The sequence below is a fragment of the Cyprinus carpio genome, chromosome A3, assembly GCF_018340385.1.
Source record: "Cyprinus carpio isolate SPL01 chromosome A3, ASM1834038v1, whole genome shotgun sequence".
Taxonomy (NCBI): domain Eukaryota; kingdom Metazoa; phylum Chordata; class Actinopteri; order Cypriniformes; family Cyprinidae; genus Cyprinus; species Cyprinus carpio.
The window spans coordinates 17539718-17559315 of NC_056574.1; the positions used below are offsets into that span (position 1 = coordinate 17539718).

At 37.4% G+C, this 19598-nt stretch overlaps 1 protein-coding gene across 6 annotated transcripts in view; it reads left to right on the forward strand.

Moving 5' to 3' along the window:
• The window catches only part of LOC109087162 (protein sidekick-1-like), a 290401-nt gene that overhangs the window by 204717 nt on the left and 66086 nt on the right, over nucleotides 1–19598 (forward strand). For all 6 annotated transcript variants that reach the window (XM_042721155.1, XM_042721162.1, XM_042721169.1 and 3 more), the window contains 7 exons: nucleotides 5377–5460; nucleotides 7595–7789; nucleotides 10754–10870; nucleotides 12883–13050; nucleotides 14323–14425; nucleotides 14700–14873; nucleotides 18230–18366. In XM_042721155.1, coding sequence (XP_042577089.1) covers nucleotides 5377–5460; nucleotides 7595–7789; nucleotides 10754–10870; nucleotides 12883–13050; nucleotides 14323–14425; nucleotides 14700–14873; nucleotides 18230–18366 — 978 coding nt within the window. The remainder of the gene's footprint in view (nucleotides 1–5376; nucleotides 5461–7594; nucleotides 7790–10753; nucleotides 10871–12882; nucleotides 13051–14322; nucleotides 14426–14699; nucleotides 14874–18229; nucleotides 18367–19598) is intronic.

Here is a 19598-nt window from a genome sequence, read left to right on the forward strand (position 1 = left end):
TCACCATAATATGTCTATGGGGCAACTTTGGGGGGCTCTTGCACCCCAGGGGTACAACTTATACCCCACTGCGGGGTATGTTCTCGCACAGCCTGATAGCCTCTCCAAACGTGGTGATTCACATGTTTCTGCGAAATTCTCTCTCGGAGCTACGATCCGTCAAAGTCGGCCGCAATGCAAAGTCTATGGGATTTTTTCGGGCGATATTTCGCCCGGTGTGCGAACATCGTACGCCCGATCGCTTATAAAAGTCATAGCACACTATTCCCGAATGGGCCGCACGATTTGACACCTCTTTTGCGGGTCTGTGACAAAAACTGCGGGACTAGTTACGCGCCGAAGTTTGTACGGAAGAATAATAATAATAACTGAGATAGTAATAGTGTTGCTTTGCCTTTCAAGCGAAGAAAAAATAAGTAAGCACTGTGAGTGGAGTGCGCTTGCAGTGGCAAAACTCGGCCCTCGGTTGCTTTAGGTCTTTTTATAGAGTTCATAGCCTGATTTATCTCTTAGCTAATCACTATTAACATGTAGCTATTCACTGCTAGCATGACTAGCATGTTGGAATTCCAGTTTGCTAGCATGAGTCAAAAGAGCCAACCGGCTTGTCTGTACGATGTTCTGATTCAGAGATATAGGTCTTGCAAAACGGTTGCTAGGGTACTCTGTTTAGTTGCTAGGGAGTGGCCTGGCAGCTCCCAATGATGATACTCCAAAGGATGCTTGACAATATAAGCCAACCCCCATGTCTCTACATTGTTCTGATGCAGAGATATAGGGCTTGCAAAACGGTTGCTAGGGGTACTCTGTTTGGTTGCTAGGGAGTGGCTTGGCAGCTGCCAATGATGATACTCAAAAGGCTGCTTGACAATATAAACCAACCCCCATGTCTGTACATTGCTCTGATGCAGAGATATAGATCTTGCAAAAATGGTTGCTAGGGTACTGTGATTGGTTGCTAGGGGGTGGCCTGACAGCTGCCAATGATGATACTCCAAAGGCTGCTTGTCTGTATGAATGACATAAACCAACCCCTATGCCTTTATGATATTCAGATTTGAAGATATTCCTCTATGCTTTGGGTTGCTAAGGTGCTCTAAATGGTTGCTAGGGCGTGGCTATGAAGTCTTGAATGTGATTCGTGATTGGCCGTTTGCTGCCCAGAGTCAAACGAGCCCGCCCTCATGTTTCTATGACACTTCTATCCAAAGATATTATTTTTATCTTTTTCAATGGAAGTCTATGGAGCTCGTTACTAAGGGACACTAAATGGTTGCTAGGGCGTGGCTTGACTGCTTCACAATGATCCTGACAGAGTGATTGGTTGCCTGAGTAAAATGAGCCCACCCCCATGTCTCTATGACATTGTGATCCAGAGTTATGTTCAATGCAAAACTCCTACGTAAATTACCATAGTAGGAAAAACGCACTGTTTCATGGGCGATCCCTCACCATAATATGTCTATGGGGCAACTTTGGGGGGCTCTTGCGCCCCAGGGGTACAACTTATACCCCACTGCGGGGTATGTTCTCGCACAGCCTGATAGCCTCTCCAAATGTGGTGATTCACATGTTTCTGCCAAATTCTCTCTTGGAGCTATGATCCGTCAAAGTCGGCCGCAATGCATTGTCTATGCGATTTTTCGGGCGATATTTCGCCCGGTGTGCGAACATCGTACGCCGCCCGATCGCTTATAAAAGTCATAGCACACCATTCCCGTATAGGCCGCACGATTTGACACCACTTTTGCGGGTCTGTGACAAAAACTGCGGGACTAGTTACGCGCCGCAGAAATTTGTACGGAATCTATAAGAAGAAAAAGAAGAATAATAAGTATGTGAGATAGTAATAGTGTTGCTTTGCCTTCGGCAAGCACCACTAATAATAATAATAATAATAATAAGTATGGTGCATAGTAATAGTGTTGCTTTGCCTTCGGCAAGCACCACTAATAATAATAAGATTAGATAGTACATCAGTAAGTTGGCTTTTTCAAGCCAACTTAATAAGGGAAACAGGCTAGGATCAAAACACTGCTGAAACAGGCAATGAACAAGACTAGACTAGACTAGACTAGACTAGACTAGACTAGACTTAGAAAACTCAGAATGACTCCTTAATGTTGCTATCACTAAACACAGAGATAAGCGCAAACAATACTCAGCCCTGAATGATGGTTTGAGTGTGGTTTTTATAGCGTGTGTGTGTGTTATTGATTGCAGGTGAGTCCATGATCAGTGTAGTGCAATGGGTTCTGGGAAATGTAGTCCGGAGAGAGATGTAACAGTTTGTGAAATGAGAGTCAATGTTATGATGGGTGACCTCTGGTGGTGAGTGAAAGGAAGTCCATGGACTGAATTCGTGACATAATTGAACCATTTAGCAGACCCTTTATAATAATTGAAAATAATGAAAAATAGATAGAATAGAGAGTAGTGTTGCTTTCGTCAACAAAAATTATGACTAAATATCGTTGTCAACGGACCTTTATCATGTGACAAAAACAAGACGAGACGCAACGTAAATGCTGGTCATGTGACGATGACTATAATTAAATGTATAATGCAATATCATTGACGAATAAAAACGTGACTAAATGTGGTTTACAAAATAAAAACTATGCTAAAATGTCTTTTCATTTACGTTGACCAAAACGAGATGAAACAAAATATTTTAACATTATTTAGTCTCGTTATCATTATTATTTTGCAGTATTTTTGTTTCCTGTATCTCACTGCGCAGACGGGACCGACGTCACTTCCTCAAGTCCCACTCGCGGCATTATTTAGAAGATGACAACAAACAAAGTTAAGCTGGATTTATACTTTATATAGAATCGCCCTGAGCTCGTGCGTGTTCAGATGCGGAGCTATGCGGAAAGTTACAAAAAATGCTGTGCACTCCGCCACGCGAATAGTTCGTGCGCACTCAAAGCGAACTTCCGGCAACACCACGATGACGTCATATTTTCCGCACTCACCCAAGCGAAATTGCGGACGCATTGAGTATAAATCAGCCTTGACACAGAGAAAGGGACCGATGGCCGGCCAACCAGGGTTCGTCTTTGGGAGAAAAATTTGCAGATTATTAAAAAAATTTTTTTTTTTTTTTTTTCATTGTTTTAATTTATTTTATCTAAATTTATGTGTGTGTACTTCTAACATGTTTGTTTTGTAAAATAAATGTTGTAAATTCAAATCAGAGAGTCTTCTGTGTCTGGAATGGATGTATTCTTGAGTCTATAAGGTAACAATAATATAATAAGATAACCTTGTTTGAAATGGGTTTGGCTAGAAGAAAATTTTGGTTTCGTCCGTACTTCTAGGTACTTGTACTATATTGACTGGGTTAAATAGAATTGCATTACTAAAAAGAGACTAAAATACCATTTTCATTGACTAAAACTAGACTAAAATGTCATCAGTTTTCGTCGACTAAAACTAGACTAGACTAAAAAGAGTTATGAACGTGACTAAAACTAATAAAAACTAAAATGACAGCTTCACACAAAGACTAGACTAAGACTAAAATTAAAACAGGCCGCCAATAACCACTAATAGAGAGAGTGTTAAAGGGTCAAGTTATTATTATTTTCTATAATTAAAAGAAAACAAGTAGATATAATAGAAAAATAAGACAGTGTGCTAGTGTTAGAGGGTCGAGTTTTTTAATAATAAATAGAAAGAACACAAGTTCTTTTAAAAACAAATCTCTTAACAAATTAAAAAAGCATATTTTAAGAAAACTCTTTACAGACTTGTTTTGTAATTCAAATGTACAGATGCAAATAGATAAAGTGTAATAAAATAAAGACTTAAGTGTAATTTTAATGCTTTCTTTCCAGTAGTCTGAAAGGTGACAAGATATGAAATCAACTGACCAATGCATAAAAAGTTATTTTTATTTTTATTTTATTTTTTTACTGTAGCACTTGTGAACCATGTACTGAGCTGAAATTGAATTCATTGCCCAAACTTGTCTTCATCTCTTAACTCTCTTAACTCTCAATTTCTCAATGATCTGTTCCTAAATGATTTAGCTTTAATGTTTTTTCTGATTAATGTAAATGGTAGGCTGAATTCAACAGTTTTCCTGTCTTTGCATTTATTTAACACACACTTAGTTTGTCCACCTCTTCTCTGTACAGTTATATATGGAAACCCATTGAGCTAAACAGCATATTAAATATTTATGCCTTCTCGTCGCTTCACATCAGTGTCCATTTGAAAGCCCACCTGACAGGTGTTCTGAGCTCCATGTGAAGTCCAATACATATGTATAGACAGACGGATCTGTAACAGGAAGAATATATTGCACTGGGCAAGAGTGCATGTGAATTGATGAATGTGGGCTGTCAGAGTGTACTGCACATAAGTCAAAAGCTTAGTAACTGTTTGGGTGTCTGAATTATATTCAAGATCTCTAAGTATGCATTTATTCATCTGCTTATTTAGATGAAGGATGCACTTCAGATTTTTGATGGTCTGTGAGTTTTTCTCAGAAAACACATCACAGTTCTGTCTCTCAAGCATAAATCTCTACAATTATGTCTCTTTTAAGCTGTGCATCATACGAGATTAATTTCTTGTAGAACTATTAAAGAGATGTATGAAATAGCTCATAGAAAATAAATCTATGAATGTGCTTTCTTGCCCCGGTTTTCATGATTAAAACATCTTAATACCTGATTAAAGGAATAATTTACCCAAAAGTGAATATTTTATTTACCGTCATGTCAGTTCAAATCAATGTATTATCATTTTATTTGTAAAAGCATGGAGATGAATAAATGGTAATCAGAATTGTATTTTTGGGATGAACGGTTCCTTTAAAACAAAACAGCATTCATACAGATCGGTTTACAGGATAATGTGAACATAATAAATGGGAGATTTTCCTCATTACAGATGTTTTATAGGCATGAAATCTATAATGTAAGACTGCAGTATTGTGAGAAAGTGAAGTCTCAGTGGCCATCTGTGCCTCTGCAGGAAGTCCAGACATTACAGTAGAATATGTTGTGCATTAGGTGAGTGAATGAAACATGCACACCAGTGCTCTCAGTCTTAATGGGATCCTTCCACATGTTTGACTGCTGAAGGCACTTGACCACATTAAGCCCACAATCCAAGCATTTCAGTTTTGACAATGTCATTTTCAATTCATTTTGCTGCAGTAAACATATAGTTGCTACAGAAAAGGGAATAAATTTGTCTCACGTCCATCTGCACTCAATGAAAATTGAACTCCACTGATGGAATCACTCCATTATTTCTGAAGCCATTTATGAATTTCATTGCCCTCGAAAAACATTCTTTTGTATTCAGTTGAGAAATGTCAGTGTGTTCTCAAATTAGCCTGTTTGCTTTTTTCAGAGGTGCCCTATTTCACCGCTGAGCCCAGGAGAAAGATGATGGGAGAGGTGGAGAAAAGCATGGATATCCAATGCCAAGCTCGAGGTGAGTGCTTTACGTGCAGGACTTAAAGCGAGGGGGCTGGATTGATTCGAGATTTATAAGTATACTCTGCAATATGCTTTACACACAATAGACATACAATACACTTCAACCTCCTTCTAATCCAAGCACTTCATTGAGCGCTCAGAGCTTTTGTAGTTGGTAAGCTTTGTTACGTATAGGTATTTATAGCAATTTTCACATCGCATTCTTTGAGCTGCCGCCTACCATTGTGAATGAACTCCCAGAAGTGCCGCTCGGGGCTATTAACCAACCCCAAAGGCTGAGCCCTGCTCTGTTTGGAGGTGATTTATAAAATCTGTATTTAGAGGATGTTAGTGTCCCTTCGCCAAAGACAAATGGAGGCCTTTCGGATGAGTGGCGAAGAGTTTACGATTAGCTGTGAGATATGAGGTGTTGATGGAAAGGGGCTTAATCCATTATCATTATAGAGTGGAAAAATAGACGATGAAATGGTATTGGTTTTCTGCCAGAAATATTCTCTAGCTTTCTAATAGTGCTGGAATGGAAAGTCGGCACAACTGTTATAACCGTACTTATGATATTTGTCCATAGAGATTCAGGCTCGGCTCAGCTGCTATTTCAGCGAGGAGTAAAAATGATCCCTCAGCATCAGATGGGCTGCGAGAAATAAAAACAAGCGAGTCACCCCGCCGTAATCCTCAAGAGTGGAAAGTGGAATCAATCCATTACCTCTCTTATGTGCTGCTTCTGGGACCGTTCTCACTTTTTTATGTGGCTGGATTGAAAGGAATCCTTTTGTTTTGAGAAGTTATATCTCTCCAGAGCAGAATCAGAAGTCTTCAGCTCTCGAGGATCAAGGAAAAGACTATAACACATGCCCAGAGCCCATCGCTCTTTTGATATGTCTCGGAAAAAATATGCACGGAAAAGTCTGAGGCTGTTTGCTGCCGAGTAGAGCTTGATACAGCCGTTAACCACAGGTGAAGAGCGCTAAATGAGTTTGAATAATATAATCTTGTCTCCTTCTCTTGATGCAGACGAGAACCACAGCGAGTGATGATTTTCTCTGTTAGCTCTTTCAGCTGTTACTTAAATCATTCCTTCCGAGAGTGCACTTTTCCAAGCTACTGGAATATTCTTAAAAGCGTGCTAGCCGAATCTGTTTGGAGGCTTAAGGCCTCAGTTCATCTCATTACCACTTGATACTTCATCTTTTTTTATATCATGCAAAGGGTGCAAATTAGACTTATGAATGTGTTTTATAAAGAGTGTTTACTGTAGACCAGTGCGGTTCATGTGGCTTCATACCGCACAGGCCTTCACTTTCAGAAACAAGAATGGGGATACATCTAGAGTAATTTTGCATTTACAAAATGGATTTACTGAACCTGCGAAGCTGACAGTAAATAATATAGTGCCACCTCATACAATAGACCAATAATACTAGGTGGCTTTAGCGATTAGTTTAGCATTAGATTAGATTAGTTTCAATGACAGCAGCACTTGAGCTGCATGAAATTCTACAAGTTTCTGTTGTTCTATTGTTTTGTTAATTCTGTCTATCTATGTCTGTCGTTCTATCCTTCTGTCTGTATCTATCTGTCTGTCTGTCTGTCTGTCTGTCTGTCTGAGGTTATTTTTTACACTGAGGTTATTTTTAAAATGTACCATTTAAAATTTATTTATACTGTTAAATGTAAACTTTAGTAAATCTCAAAATGAATATCAGTTTTTTATATTATACGATATAATGTGATTTTTAAATTCTCCTTTAAATGGACCTTTAATTAATTTTTTTTATTTTTAGATTTTTAGCATTATTAATTTATTTAGACAAAATAGTAAGCCATTTTAATGTCTGTGTTTTGTCAGTTATCAGCCATAATGTGATTTTTTTTTTATTTATTTTTAACCTAAATCTTTCTCATTTTTCTTTCTTTTTTTTTTACTTTCTTTAGCTTTCTTTCCTATTTTTTAAAAATCATTTCCAACTATTAAACACTTTTCTTAAAAAAAATAATAATAATAATTATAATTTAATACTTCCAGGTTTCATTTAAAATTTCATTTAAAAATTCTGGACCCAACTGTTCAATTCCTACCTTCATCTGACCATCATCATGACCTGTCATGTTGTGTTTTTAATTCACAGGGGTGCCAATACCGAAGCTGGAGTGGTATAAGGATGCCGTGCCCCTCAGTAAACTCAACAACCCTCGCTACAAGGTCATCTCCAGCATGGGGCTTCAGGTCAGGAAGCTACAGCCCGGCGATGCCGGAATCTTCCAGTGCTTCGCCAGGAACTCGGCCGGAGAGGCTCAGGTCCACACATTCCTGGACATCACAAGTGAGTCTGACCCTGAGGCCAGGCAGAGGGGCGTCATGCATTCTTTATCGCATATTTTCCAGACTCACTGCTACTAACTATTGACACATAAACAATCGAGACGTTGTCAAGGGTTTTAGATGTGGTCAGCTGCAAAGTGCACCTTCTCTCAGCCGTTGTACAGCAGTTCTCCACTGTGACAGATGTGTTGTTCCTTATCAACGGTTGTGTGATTCTCACTCCTTTCCATAAGAGATGCAACGGCTCCCTGTGGAGAGGCCTGTCTGGAGTTGATTACATCGTAGTGTTTGTCAGGGCACTGCACTGTACATGAGGACATTAAGACCCCCTCAGAGGAGCACTCTCATCACACAGATAATTACCACAGCCCCGATTGCTCATATATACTGCATGTAGATTGCTGTAATGATTTTAACTTCCAGCTGTATTGACCTTTGAATCATCCAGTTGTCTGTGATTGTTCAGGCTATTTTAAGGAATGAAGCTTGGACATTAAAAAAGTAATATTTTGTTTAAAAAGAAACATTTTACAGTGTTCAGGGTCACAAAAATGTCTAAAAAAATAAAAATAAAACCAATACTGTTTGGTGCATAGAACCTCACTAATAAGATGAACTTTAGAGTAAAAATAAATAAATAAAATATAGAATAAGTACTCTTTAATAAAGATAAGCAATTAATTTCAGGCCTAAAGAAAGTTTTAAGTTAGTAAAGAAAAGCACTTGCTCATTTCAGCTCTGAATGGCTGAAGATCTCGCATGGAATTTCACTTCTTCTAGCTTGCATATTGATTGTGTATATCTAGACTCTCTCATTGAGCGGTGGTTCAATCAAAGCTGTGTTAGTTCTGCTGGCTTTTTTATTCCTGTATAGATTTGTTTCATGCTAAAGTGATCAAGGATAAGTACAGTGGATGAATGCTAGTTTGATGTGTAATCACTCAGAGAGCCTGCGAGTGAGGTCACCGTAAAAACATCAGAGCATATTGAAACTGTTGATTTTCAATGTCATACCACATCTGATTTTTGAGTGTCGAACATTGTGTCAGGATGTACAGTTCAAGTGCTCTAGCAAAGATAGCACTGAGATACCTTTAGAATGCACACATGTAAGACATAAAGAGGTTTATTTAACTTGGAGTAATGCTAAAATGCAGATTATGACATGTCCTAAACAAATCAAAACATGAAAAATAGTAAAGATTAAGGATGTTAAAGTTGTTTAGTACTGTGGTACAGGGATGAGTGCTGTATGTGCTTCTACAGTGGCTTCAAATGTGGCTCATTCAAACAGGATTTAGAGTCGGACTTGTCCATTTTATAATATTAGTTGTACTGTTTAGTCTTGTTTTTAAATATGCTACATATGGATTGATGCCAGACATTATTTGTTATGAATAATCTTTGTCCATCAAATTTCCAAAAAGAAACAAAATTTAGGATAAATATTTTTAATTTGTAAAGTTTTAATTCATTATCCTTATCCAATAATAGAATTATCACAAAACAGCCAAATGTATTTAATTTATAGGCTTTTTTACATAGATTTTCAAGCAAAAATAACTAATTATAGACAAAAACGATGGTGAGAATAAATGTGCTACCATTTTGATCACAAAAATCTTTGCATAAATATAAATGGCACAAACAACAGAATAAACTACAACAGTCGTAGTTTTAAAAATTGTTGTTGATATTGTAGATGATATAGTTAGTACTGTGTCAAAAAATGAAAATAATTCTGCATATTGCTTATTGGACACTATTATATTAAGATAATTTCAACCCAGGCTCAGAGTAAAAATGTGCCTGTGGAGATATTTCTGCAAAATATTACGTTGCTTCTTTTGTTGCTTTTTGCAGAAAGTTTAAAATGAAATGTCCATTGAGTGGCCTTAAAAGCATGTTGGGTTTTATCCAAAACAGATTTTATTACGTCGGTTGTTGTATGTTTTGAAGCATTTCAAAAAATGCACGAATTTGAGCTCTTTTTGTCGTGACTTATGTCTTTTATAGCACTCTGTATTGCAAGTGCAATTATGTACCGGAGACCAACCGAACAAGTCAGAAAAGACATGCATATAGTGTCTGTTATGTGCAAAGCCAAAAATGTATTAGTTTACTATGGTAATGTACTACGGTAAAAGCTTTTTGAGGTTATGACTTTTTGAGGTTATGCCTGAGGTTATGAATATTTTGCAGGTAAACTCAAAAAATTAAATCTTTAAAAAACAATAAGACTGTGATTATATACTGTTACTGTGATTGTGTGTGTGTGTATATATATATATATATAATTGTATATTACTGTATATCTATATGGTTATACTGCCCAGCCTTAATAATTCATCATAACACAATATAAAAAAATATATATATATATATATAATTGCTTATAGCATAATATTACATTTTGGTTATACTGCCCAGCCTTACTGTGGCATCAGTATTCATGTGATAAAAATTATGTAAAGCAATTGCAAAGCAAGCTGTAATGGGTTTTAGATTTCTGTCTCTACTGTTCCAAATGATTATGGCACATATTCAACAATGCATCCAAACAGCAATCTTTTGCTCTCAAACAGCAATATGTTTTACTTTTCCAAATGGAAATACCTGTTCATTTGCACATATCTGCTTATTAAAAATGACCCAGCAACTCCACAATGCCACATTGGGCACCCAATCAGAACAGTATAATTAGATTCATGCCAGTTGTTTACCGTCTCCGATTTGAAACACAAATTTGCAGACATGTCCCGCATCGTAATAAAAAGCATCAGTAGTGTTTTGATGGACATAACATTGTTTTGATACAATTTACTGGCTGGTGTTTGGCCTCTTGTAATAATTTGCGTGTTTCTGTGGGGGAGTGTGGGCGGACTGCATTAAGCGTGAATGAGGGGCCACTGAACGGATGTGGCATTCTCGTCCTGATGAAAAACTGTGACTGTGTGTTTTGCAGGTATGGCTCCGGCCTTCACAGCGGCACCGGTCGACATCACTGTCACAGACGGAGCGGTGGCCTCGTTCACCTGTCAGGTGTCCGGGGCCCCTAAAACTGCCATTATCTGGAAGAAAGGTAATGCTAGTGCAAAGTGATGTTTGATTTTAGCATTTACATTTATAATTCACTAATGAGTGAGGCCTAAATCTATGGAAGCCCATTTCTGCCACTAAATAAAAAAAAACAAGGTAATAGTGACTTTTTATCTCACAATTCAGACTTTTTTTCTCAGAATTGTGAGTTCATATCTCGTAATTCAGACTTTATAACTTGCAATTTTGACTTTATAACTCAGTTTATATCTCTCAGTTTTGACTTTATAATTCAAAATTTTGACTTTATAACTCAAAATTGCGAGTTTATATCTCGCAATTTTGACTTTATAGCTCACAATTCTGACTTTATAACTCGCAATTGCGAGTTTATATCTCACAATTTTGACTTTATAGCTCACAATTCTGACTTTATAACTCGCAATTGCGAGTTTATATCTCACAATTTTGACTTTATAACTCACAATTTTGACTTTACAACACAATTCTGACTTTATAACTGGCAATTGCAAGTTTATATCTCGCAATTTTGACTTTATAACTGTTTTGATTTTATAACTCGCAATTGTGAGTTTATATCTCGTAATTCTGACTTTATAACTCGCAATTTTCACATTATAACGCAGTTTATATCTCTCAATTTTGACTTTATAACTCACAATTGTAAGTTTATATCTCGTCATTCTGACTTTATAACTCGCAATTTTTTATTTAGTGGTGGAAATGAGCTTCCATATAAACCATGTCTAAGCTCTGTTTTTTTTTCCAGCAATAAATTAAATTAACTTCATTTAGAATTAACATTATAATTATTTATAATCTTGAATATTTTTTTTTATATATTGAGTTCATCAGAGTCCATTCTAGGATTGCCTTATTTGCATAAAATACACTCATGTTTAGAAGTTTGGGTTCTGTAAGTTTTTTTTATTTTTTTATGTTCTTGAAAGAAGTCTCTCATGCTCATCAATTATAATATCAAAATACAGCAAACAAATGTGTGAAATCCATTTTGTGAAATATTAGTACAGTTTAAAATAACTGTTTTCTATTTGAATATATTTTAAAATGTAATTTATTCCTGTGATGTACTTTATAACTCACAATTTTGACTTTATAACTCACAATTGTGAGTTCATATCTCACAATTCTGAATTTATAACTCGCAATTGCAAGGTAATATATAAGTTTATATACTGATTTGCTGCTCAAAAAACATTTCTTAAATATCAGTCGAAAACACTTGTGCTGCTTAATGTTTTGTGGAAACTGGTACGTTTTTCATGATTTTTATTAAATAGAAAAGCTTTTGTTTTAGAATAGAAATATTTTGTAGCAATGTAAAAGTCTTTACAATACTTTGCAGTAATTAATGAATTTTAATTTTGTCTGTAACAAAATCAAAATGAGATTTATTAGGAGGCAGCATTATTAAGTTGACTACTCTGCAGGCAGTTAGCTAGGTCTTTGAACAGAGCGTCAGTGTGCAGATGGAATGTCAGTATTAACATGGGTTTATCTCTGCCCTGCTGTTTTGTTACGTGTACTAGTGCTATATTTTACTGATCACAGCCAGATCGCAGGCCTGCTTGCCACTTTGTTACTGCGGCAGAGGCATAAATTGATGTATGAGGTTGTGTGTTTTGTGTTTCACAGGAAGCCATTAAGATGTCTTTGTTGCAGCCGATTGGCGACACAAAAGATAATTTCATGCAAGAGTAAAAAAAAAAAAAAAAAAAAAAAAAAACTTCCATTATATTCTACAACTGTTTTGGGTATATTCATGAAGTCGTTTCCATAGCATTCTCAATTATGAAGTGGCATATATAATAGTGGCCCCTAACAAGGTAGAGAGCTCTGCAGGCAGTTTCAGAAGGATTTTCCTCTGGGAAAACTTTAAGCTTGTAATAAAATCATCTCTTACTCCATGCACAGTGATGTTCTATTAATTCCTTATATGGAAGTAGATGCGAGATATTGAGGTAACAGGTTTGTGTTTGTGTGTGTGTTTGTCTACATATGTATGCACATCAGATACTCAGATCCTCGCCAGCGGTTCTGTGCAGATTCCGCGTTTCACCCTGCTGGAGTCCGGCGGTCTGCAGATTCAACCGGTGGTGCTGCAGGACACGGGGATGTACACCTGCTACGCCGCTAACTCAGAGGGAGTGATCAATGCCAACGCCTCCCTCACCGTATGGAGTAAGAGAAACACACTTAATCTGACCAATTTGATTTTTCACTGACTTGAGAGAGGAAAGATGACGTATCTATGGAAGCCCATTTCTGCCACAAAATATAAAAATTAAAAAGGTAATTGTGATTTTTTTTTTCTCACAGTTCTGACTTTATTTGTCACAATTACAAGTTTATATCTGGCAATTTTGAGTTTAGCCATAACTGAAGGACTGAAAATGAGTGTGGCAGTGGGCTAAATCATTTTTTCCCAGTGCACCATGGCCAATCCCGGCCTGCACCTGCCTAATTTTGTAAAAGAAATGCATGTCGTGAACAAAATATTAATTTTGTGAATGTAATATGTGATTCCATGCATTAATATGAATATGAAATTGAATGTCCCAAAATATTTCTTGAACAAAATATGCATTTTGTGATACAGACAGATCCTTTCGTCCCCAAAATTAGGCATGCTTTAAAAACTATATAAACTAAATTTTAACTCACAATTACAAAACATCAACTTGAAATTGCAAAACAAAATTATAATAATAATAATTAATAAATAAAGTAAGTCAGAATTGTGAGATAAAAAGTTGCAGTTACATTTTGTATATTTTTATTCAATGGCAGAAACAAGCTTCCATATGTAGCTATGTAACTTCCATATGTCCACAAACAAGCCTGGTGCAATGCTGTTTTTGTTTTGATGGAAAAGAGATTAGAACATCTCTCCAAAAAAAATTGTTCCATTGATGGCATACAAATGTTTGTGTTGGTCTGAATAGATGCATTAACAATCACTGATTCAAATTTAAACTGCCTTAACTGCGCATTTAAACATACTGATTGTGTTTAAAACATCACATTAAAAATGATCTGTTATGATCAATTGAAACATATAATTTTATTTCAGATGGACAGGAAAAATAACATGCCTGCTAACTGACCACCATTAATTCAGTAGAAATGTGCGGTTCTGGAGGACTGGACAAAGGCAAAACTCACATCAAACTTCTTTTCCTAAATGAATAAATAAGTAAAATCAGAGCAGAGCCTGACAAGCTGTTCCATGAAAAACAGCTTCTTAGCGCAGCTTAGCCAGGTGATATCTACAGCATCCAGACTTGTTATTACACACTGATCAGAGCATGTGAAGTCCTGGCATTGTCTCAGCGGGAGGGAAATGCACTCGGCTGTTGATGTGTGAAGGGGCTGTTAAACAGTGAAGCGTAGCTGTTTGGTTCTTGGAAATGTTGAACTAGTCCAGAATTAACAGTGTTGTGATTGCTCCAGGTCGCACGTCCATATCCAGGCCTCCCATGGACAGACGTGTCATTAAGGGGACCATGGCCATTCTGGAGTGCGGTGCCACCCACGACCCGCGTGTGGCAGTGAGGTGGGTGATGATAAACGAGCCGCGCCGCTTCCTCCTCTCCTCTCAACATCAGAGCCCAGGGCTCCACACTCGGTTTGATTGTAATGTTAATTCAAAGTGTCAGCCCACAGGCCTTGAAGTTGATTCAAAGCACGATCCGTAGTGCTGTACAGTTAATTCAGCGCTAATATGCTGGATATCAGCGTAATGAGCCAGTGCTGTTTCCTGCGCTCCCCCTGTGTCAGCTTGACTGTGATAGAGTTCTCTTCTGCTCCTCGTCTCCTTCACTTGGCAGGTACGTGTGGAAAAAGGATGAGGAGTTAGTGAGCCAGACCAGAGGGGGGCGTATCAGCCTGCAGGAGGGCTCCTTGCATATCAGTCAAACCTGGTCCGGGGACATTGGGGACTATACCTGTGACGTCATCTCTCAGGCCGGCAACGACTCCAAGGCAGCCCGTCTGGAGGTCATGTGAGTGACTCTGCTTTCCTTCATCTCCGAGCATTAGGCTGACTAACGCGCTGTGCTGATGGATGTGTGTCACCTTCCAGATGCGTATTGCGCATCATTTTTCACAAGCCGGCTTTGAAGTGTGAGGACGTAACTGAAGAGCGAAAAATATGCTGGCTCTCCAAAACCTCAAACCCTAAGTATTCAGCTTTGTCATGTAGCTCATCCCACATGTTTTCTGCTATAGATAGGCATCATCAAGCTTGTTGAGGAGAGGTGTCGTATGATTTCCACCTAGTGGGCAATAAGGGTTGCACAGACTAGTCTACTTGTCGATTAGTCGACTTTAATGCTCTGCCATGACGCTTTAAGCTTGACGTCGACTAGACGCTGGTCCTATAGAGGGCGCAACAGGATAAGAAGTCCATATTTATGTTTCGTTTCCAAACAGTTAAAATTACAAATAAATGCATACTATGAAAGCACTCCACAAGAAATGCGTGATTATAGCATTTGGATGCTCGAAATGTAATGGGATAATGCACATTTTAAACAGCTTATTGTAGAGGTAAATTAACTGCCGTTCAAATCTAATGCGTTGCTGCACTGTAACGCACACACATAGGCTTCAGACAGTAGTGCGTACATCTCGCACAGATCGCGCACGCACAGAATCATTCAGTAGCGCGGTACAGAAATGTTCTAACAAAAAAATTCTAATCATTTAGTAACCCTCATGCTGGCCCAGATGTAGATGACTTTTGTGTATGACTTTGATTGAACACAGACAAATATTTTACATCTGGAATTAATTTCTGTAAATAATTAAACTGTTGACCCATCCCTTACACCTTAACCCACCCTTAAACCTACCCATATCACCAAAAATAAACAAAAAACAAACCACATCCCACCAAAATATCACCAAAATAAATACACAAAAAAATAAAAAAACAAAAATAACATTATAATAAATTATTGATGTAAGTACATAGTAGTTAAGGCCACTTAATATAAAGTGGGACCGTACAAGTTTTCGGGAGAGTTCCATTTGTAGCGCTTGTTTAATATGCAAAGATGTTAGCCAATCATAGCAGTGGGCGTTTACATTGATGTCTCACAGCAGACACGCGCCTTCCAACGCAGCATTCAAATCACAGGGCTAAATTAAAATGATAAAATTGACATTTATATCTAAATTATGATCAATTTAGTAAGATTATAAGTGCACCTAAGGTAACATTCTAAAATAATTTTTAAAAATGCATTTCATAACCCATATTAAATGTTGCATCTTTTATTTGGAAAGTGGGACTTAATCTGCCATATGATGTAGGTTCTCCTATTCATAGTAATATGAGTGAAACTTCTTGGTTTATATATACAGTAACAGCAGCATTTCCAGTGGAGTACAGTGTGATTATGCTAAAAAAAATTCAGCACAACAACAGTGAAAAAACATAAAAAGCAGTCCTCCAAAACTGAAGTTTGTGGTCATGTTTTATCAGTCAGCATGCCGTCTGTGTGTCACAACTGACATATTTGTTATGTATGTTGGAATCTTTCTTTAGCTTTCTTCCACGTTATGTTTGCTCACCCACTGCAGCATCTGCATACACTATTTGAGTGGATTGCTGCTCTCAGCAGGAGCGTGTAGACTGACCTTTCCTCAGTAACCTTTTTCAGCCTAACCTTTCCATCTGGATTCCATCTGCTTATACACAATTTTCATATTCATCAACGGCCTGCTAATTGTAAGCATTTATTTAATCAAAGAGGTTTTTCCTCTGTTCTTTGCCTTTAATCCCTGACTTTCAAATCCTAGTTTTTAAAGTAGCTAGTTTGCTAGTGTTTATGAATGCTTTTTTTTAACTCTCCATCCAGAAAAAAAATCTCCTGACTGTCTCCTAAAAAGCTTTTTGACCTTTTGACCAGTCTCTGAGTGTGTAGTTTTCTTCATCCCGGCTATTTGAAACTCTATTTCTGATCCGTGTCTGCCAGTCGAATCCTTAAACCCGAAATAAAAGCCAAATCTTGGTAGCATAAACATTTGAACACCTAAAGCCTTTGCTTGTGACTCTGTATCACAATATGATGAGGGAATAAAATCCCCTCAGAAGCTCTCCAGAAATAAACCGCTGGAAGACGGCAGTAACCAGCGGGTGTGTGTACTTTATGCAGATTTTATGAGGCTAATGTTGTGTGGAACTAAGACTCATTATCTGTTTGTGGGTTTTCTGGCTCCTCATTAAGCTGGAGAAGATGCCGTGGTGGTATCAGATGGTTGTGTGGAATCGGGCATGTTGTCAGGAGGACTTTCCCCAGTGGCTGAAGTCACCCATCCGTTGTCTTTTTCCAGCGAGCACAGCCCACACCATTACAACTAAACACTGATGATCCAACAATCTGAACAAATCATTAATCCTGAGGTCTTTTTCTTTCTTTTTTTGGCCAGTGTAGTCTGATATTACTATGTTAAAAATTCGAAAATTAAATCTTTTATTGTCTTTGCTTTGTTTTCTAATAATACCTGTGAAGGACAATATATTAATGGACAAACCTCCTTATTACAATATACATTTACATAAAAAGACTTTAAAATAATAGTTTTTTTTTTCTTTATTTTATTTTATTAGAGCTATTTTCTAGAGATATTTTATTAATTATAGTAAAATCATAGCTTGATAACATCAGGTGATAAAGCATACATTTTTTTACACCTGTAGAAATGGCATAATCTTCCTTCTTAGTCAGAAAGAACACAGAAAAGTGATGAAATCTTAAGTGTTGCCGGGTTCTCTACATGGGTTTAAATTAGAAGAGAAAACAAACTTTTCAAGCGCAACTGTTGGTGCTCGGTGCCTGGTCTCAGCAGGAAGCCTATCCTCCCCAGAAATGATTAATAAAGTAATCAATAAAATAAAAAAAAAGCTAGTGTGAAGAAGAAAATCAAGACAAACGCAAAAGGATGCCCGCCTTCTCTGAGATTCGGGCTGAATTTGGAATCTTTTTGAACATGGAGGAGCCGGCAGTAGAAGTGAAAATGTGAGAAGATCTGAAAATGAGCCAAGGAGGCCTACTGGGAGAGCCAGTCCCACAGATGATAATCAACAGACCCAAACCACAATGAACATCTGGTAGTGCTTCTGTAATACCCTGTGTTTGATTTCCATCTGGCCAGAAATCTAGTTGCTAGTTGTACAATATTCAGATGTGATTGTACGTATATAGCAGTTGTTAAAAAATAAGTTTAATAACGCCAATATAATAATATCACTTTCTGTATAGAGTCTGTATGCTAGCTTTGTTTATGCAGCACTTGTGTGAGAAGGGTGAAACAGCCCTTATTTTGAGTGTTTGCTATCCTCTGTCCTCAGAGAGCTGCCACACTCACCTCGAAACCTACAGGCCAGCCTGAACGCCAACAACAGCCGCAGCGTGGATCTGTCCTGGATGAGACCCTTCGATGGAAACAGCCCCCTATTGCATTATGTGGTGGAGCTTTCAGAGAACAGTAAGATAAACCAAGTGGTTTTTATTGTAAAGAAAAATATGAAAACACTTTACAAAATAGATTTATTAGGTTTTACATTTTTTGAACACTTTCTGGTTGTCAAACAGTGGTTAATGTGGTGATCTACACTTTGCTAGGACACCTGTGTGAATTTGAGAGGAACTAAGGTTGAATTGGGAACAGAACCCTTGTTGTGCCCACCCACTTTTTCAGCAGCCTTGGTTCCAGAAGTATTTTTTCCAGTCAGTTTTCCCATAGGGATTTAGTATATATAAAAGCCATGAAGCAAACTAACTAGCTATGAAGTGAATCAAATACAATCTTTGGACCACAAAGATAAAAAGACTGTGAACTTAATGAGCTTTAATGAAGGAAATAACTATAATTCCAAGAAGCATGCTGAATGACATTATCAACTTAAAAACTTGATTGCATCATTCGCAGTGATTCATGGTTGTGGGTGGGCACTAAAGAGATCTTATGGCGTGATTTGCTTCTCACGATTGTTTGGTGGAGATTTCTCTGCAGAATCATGGGTAATGTATTTTTTAACCAGAAATTCTGTTGTTAAACACTGTTGTTTAAAAAAAAAATAACAAAAGCATATACCACTGATTAACAATCTCATAGCTCATAGCAGGTCTGTTTTTAGAGGTTTATTTAAAGTTGTTGTTAAAAATCTGTTCCCCTATGGAGAAAATGAATAGGATTTTTATTTCTGGAGCCCCACTGATGTGCTCTAAATGACAAAAATAGTATGAGTAGTATGCAAGTATGGTATTCTGAATTCAGCTTCTCGCATCCATTAAAAATCACTTTGACACCACTTGATCAAAAGACATTTGAGCCAAAAGTGGTTTAGAAAAGTGATATAGCTCTGAAATCAAATCATTTTAAGAGTGAATAAGGTGTCCAAATACTTCTGAGATCACTGTATAACCATTTGCTCAGTAGCACTATTTTTAAGCAGTAATAGAGCAGAACCGGTAGTGTTAAAGAATCTACTGATCTCAGTGCCTCATTCACGTCTACCCATAATGCATCTGAATGTTCGGCCAGTCCAGAGCAACCACTCAGCATGCTACATGTACGAGTTGATTTCAGCTGCTGTCACCCAGTGGTGAAAAAGCCTGTGGTATTACAGAACCAGAAAAAAAAACACCAAAGTAGATTGATCTTCCGGGGCTGGAAGAGGACAGTGAGGAATGTGTTGGAGTGGAGGTGAAGATTAC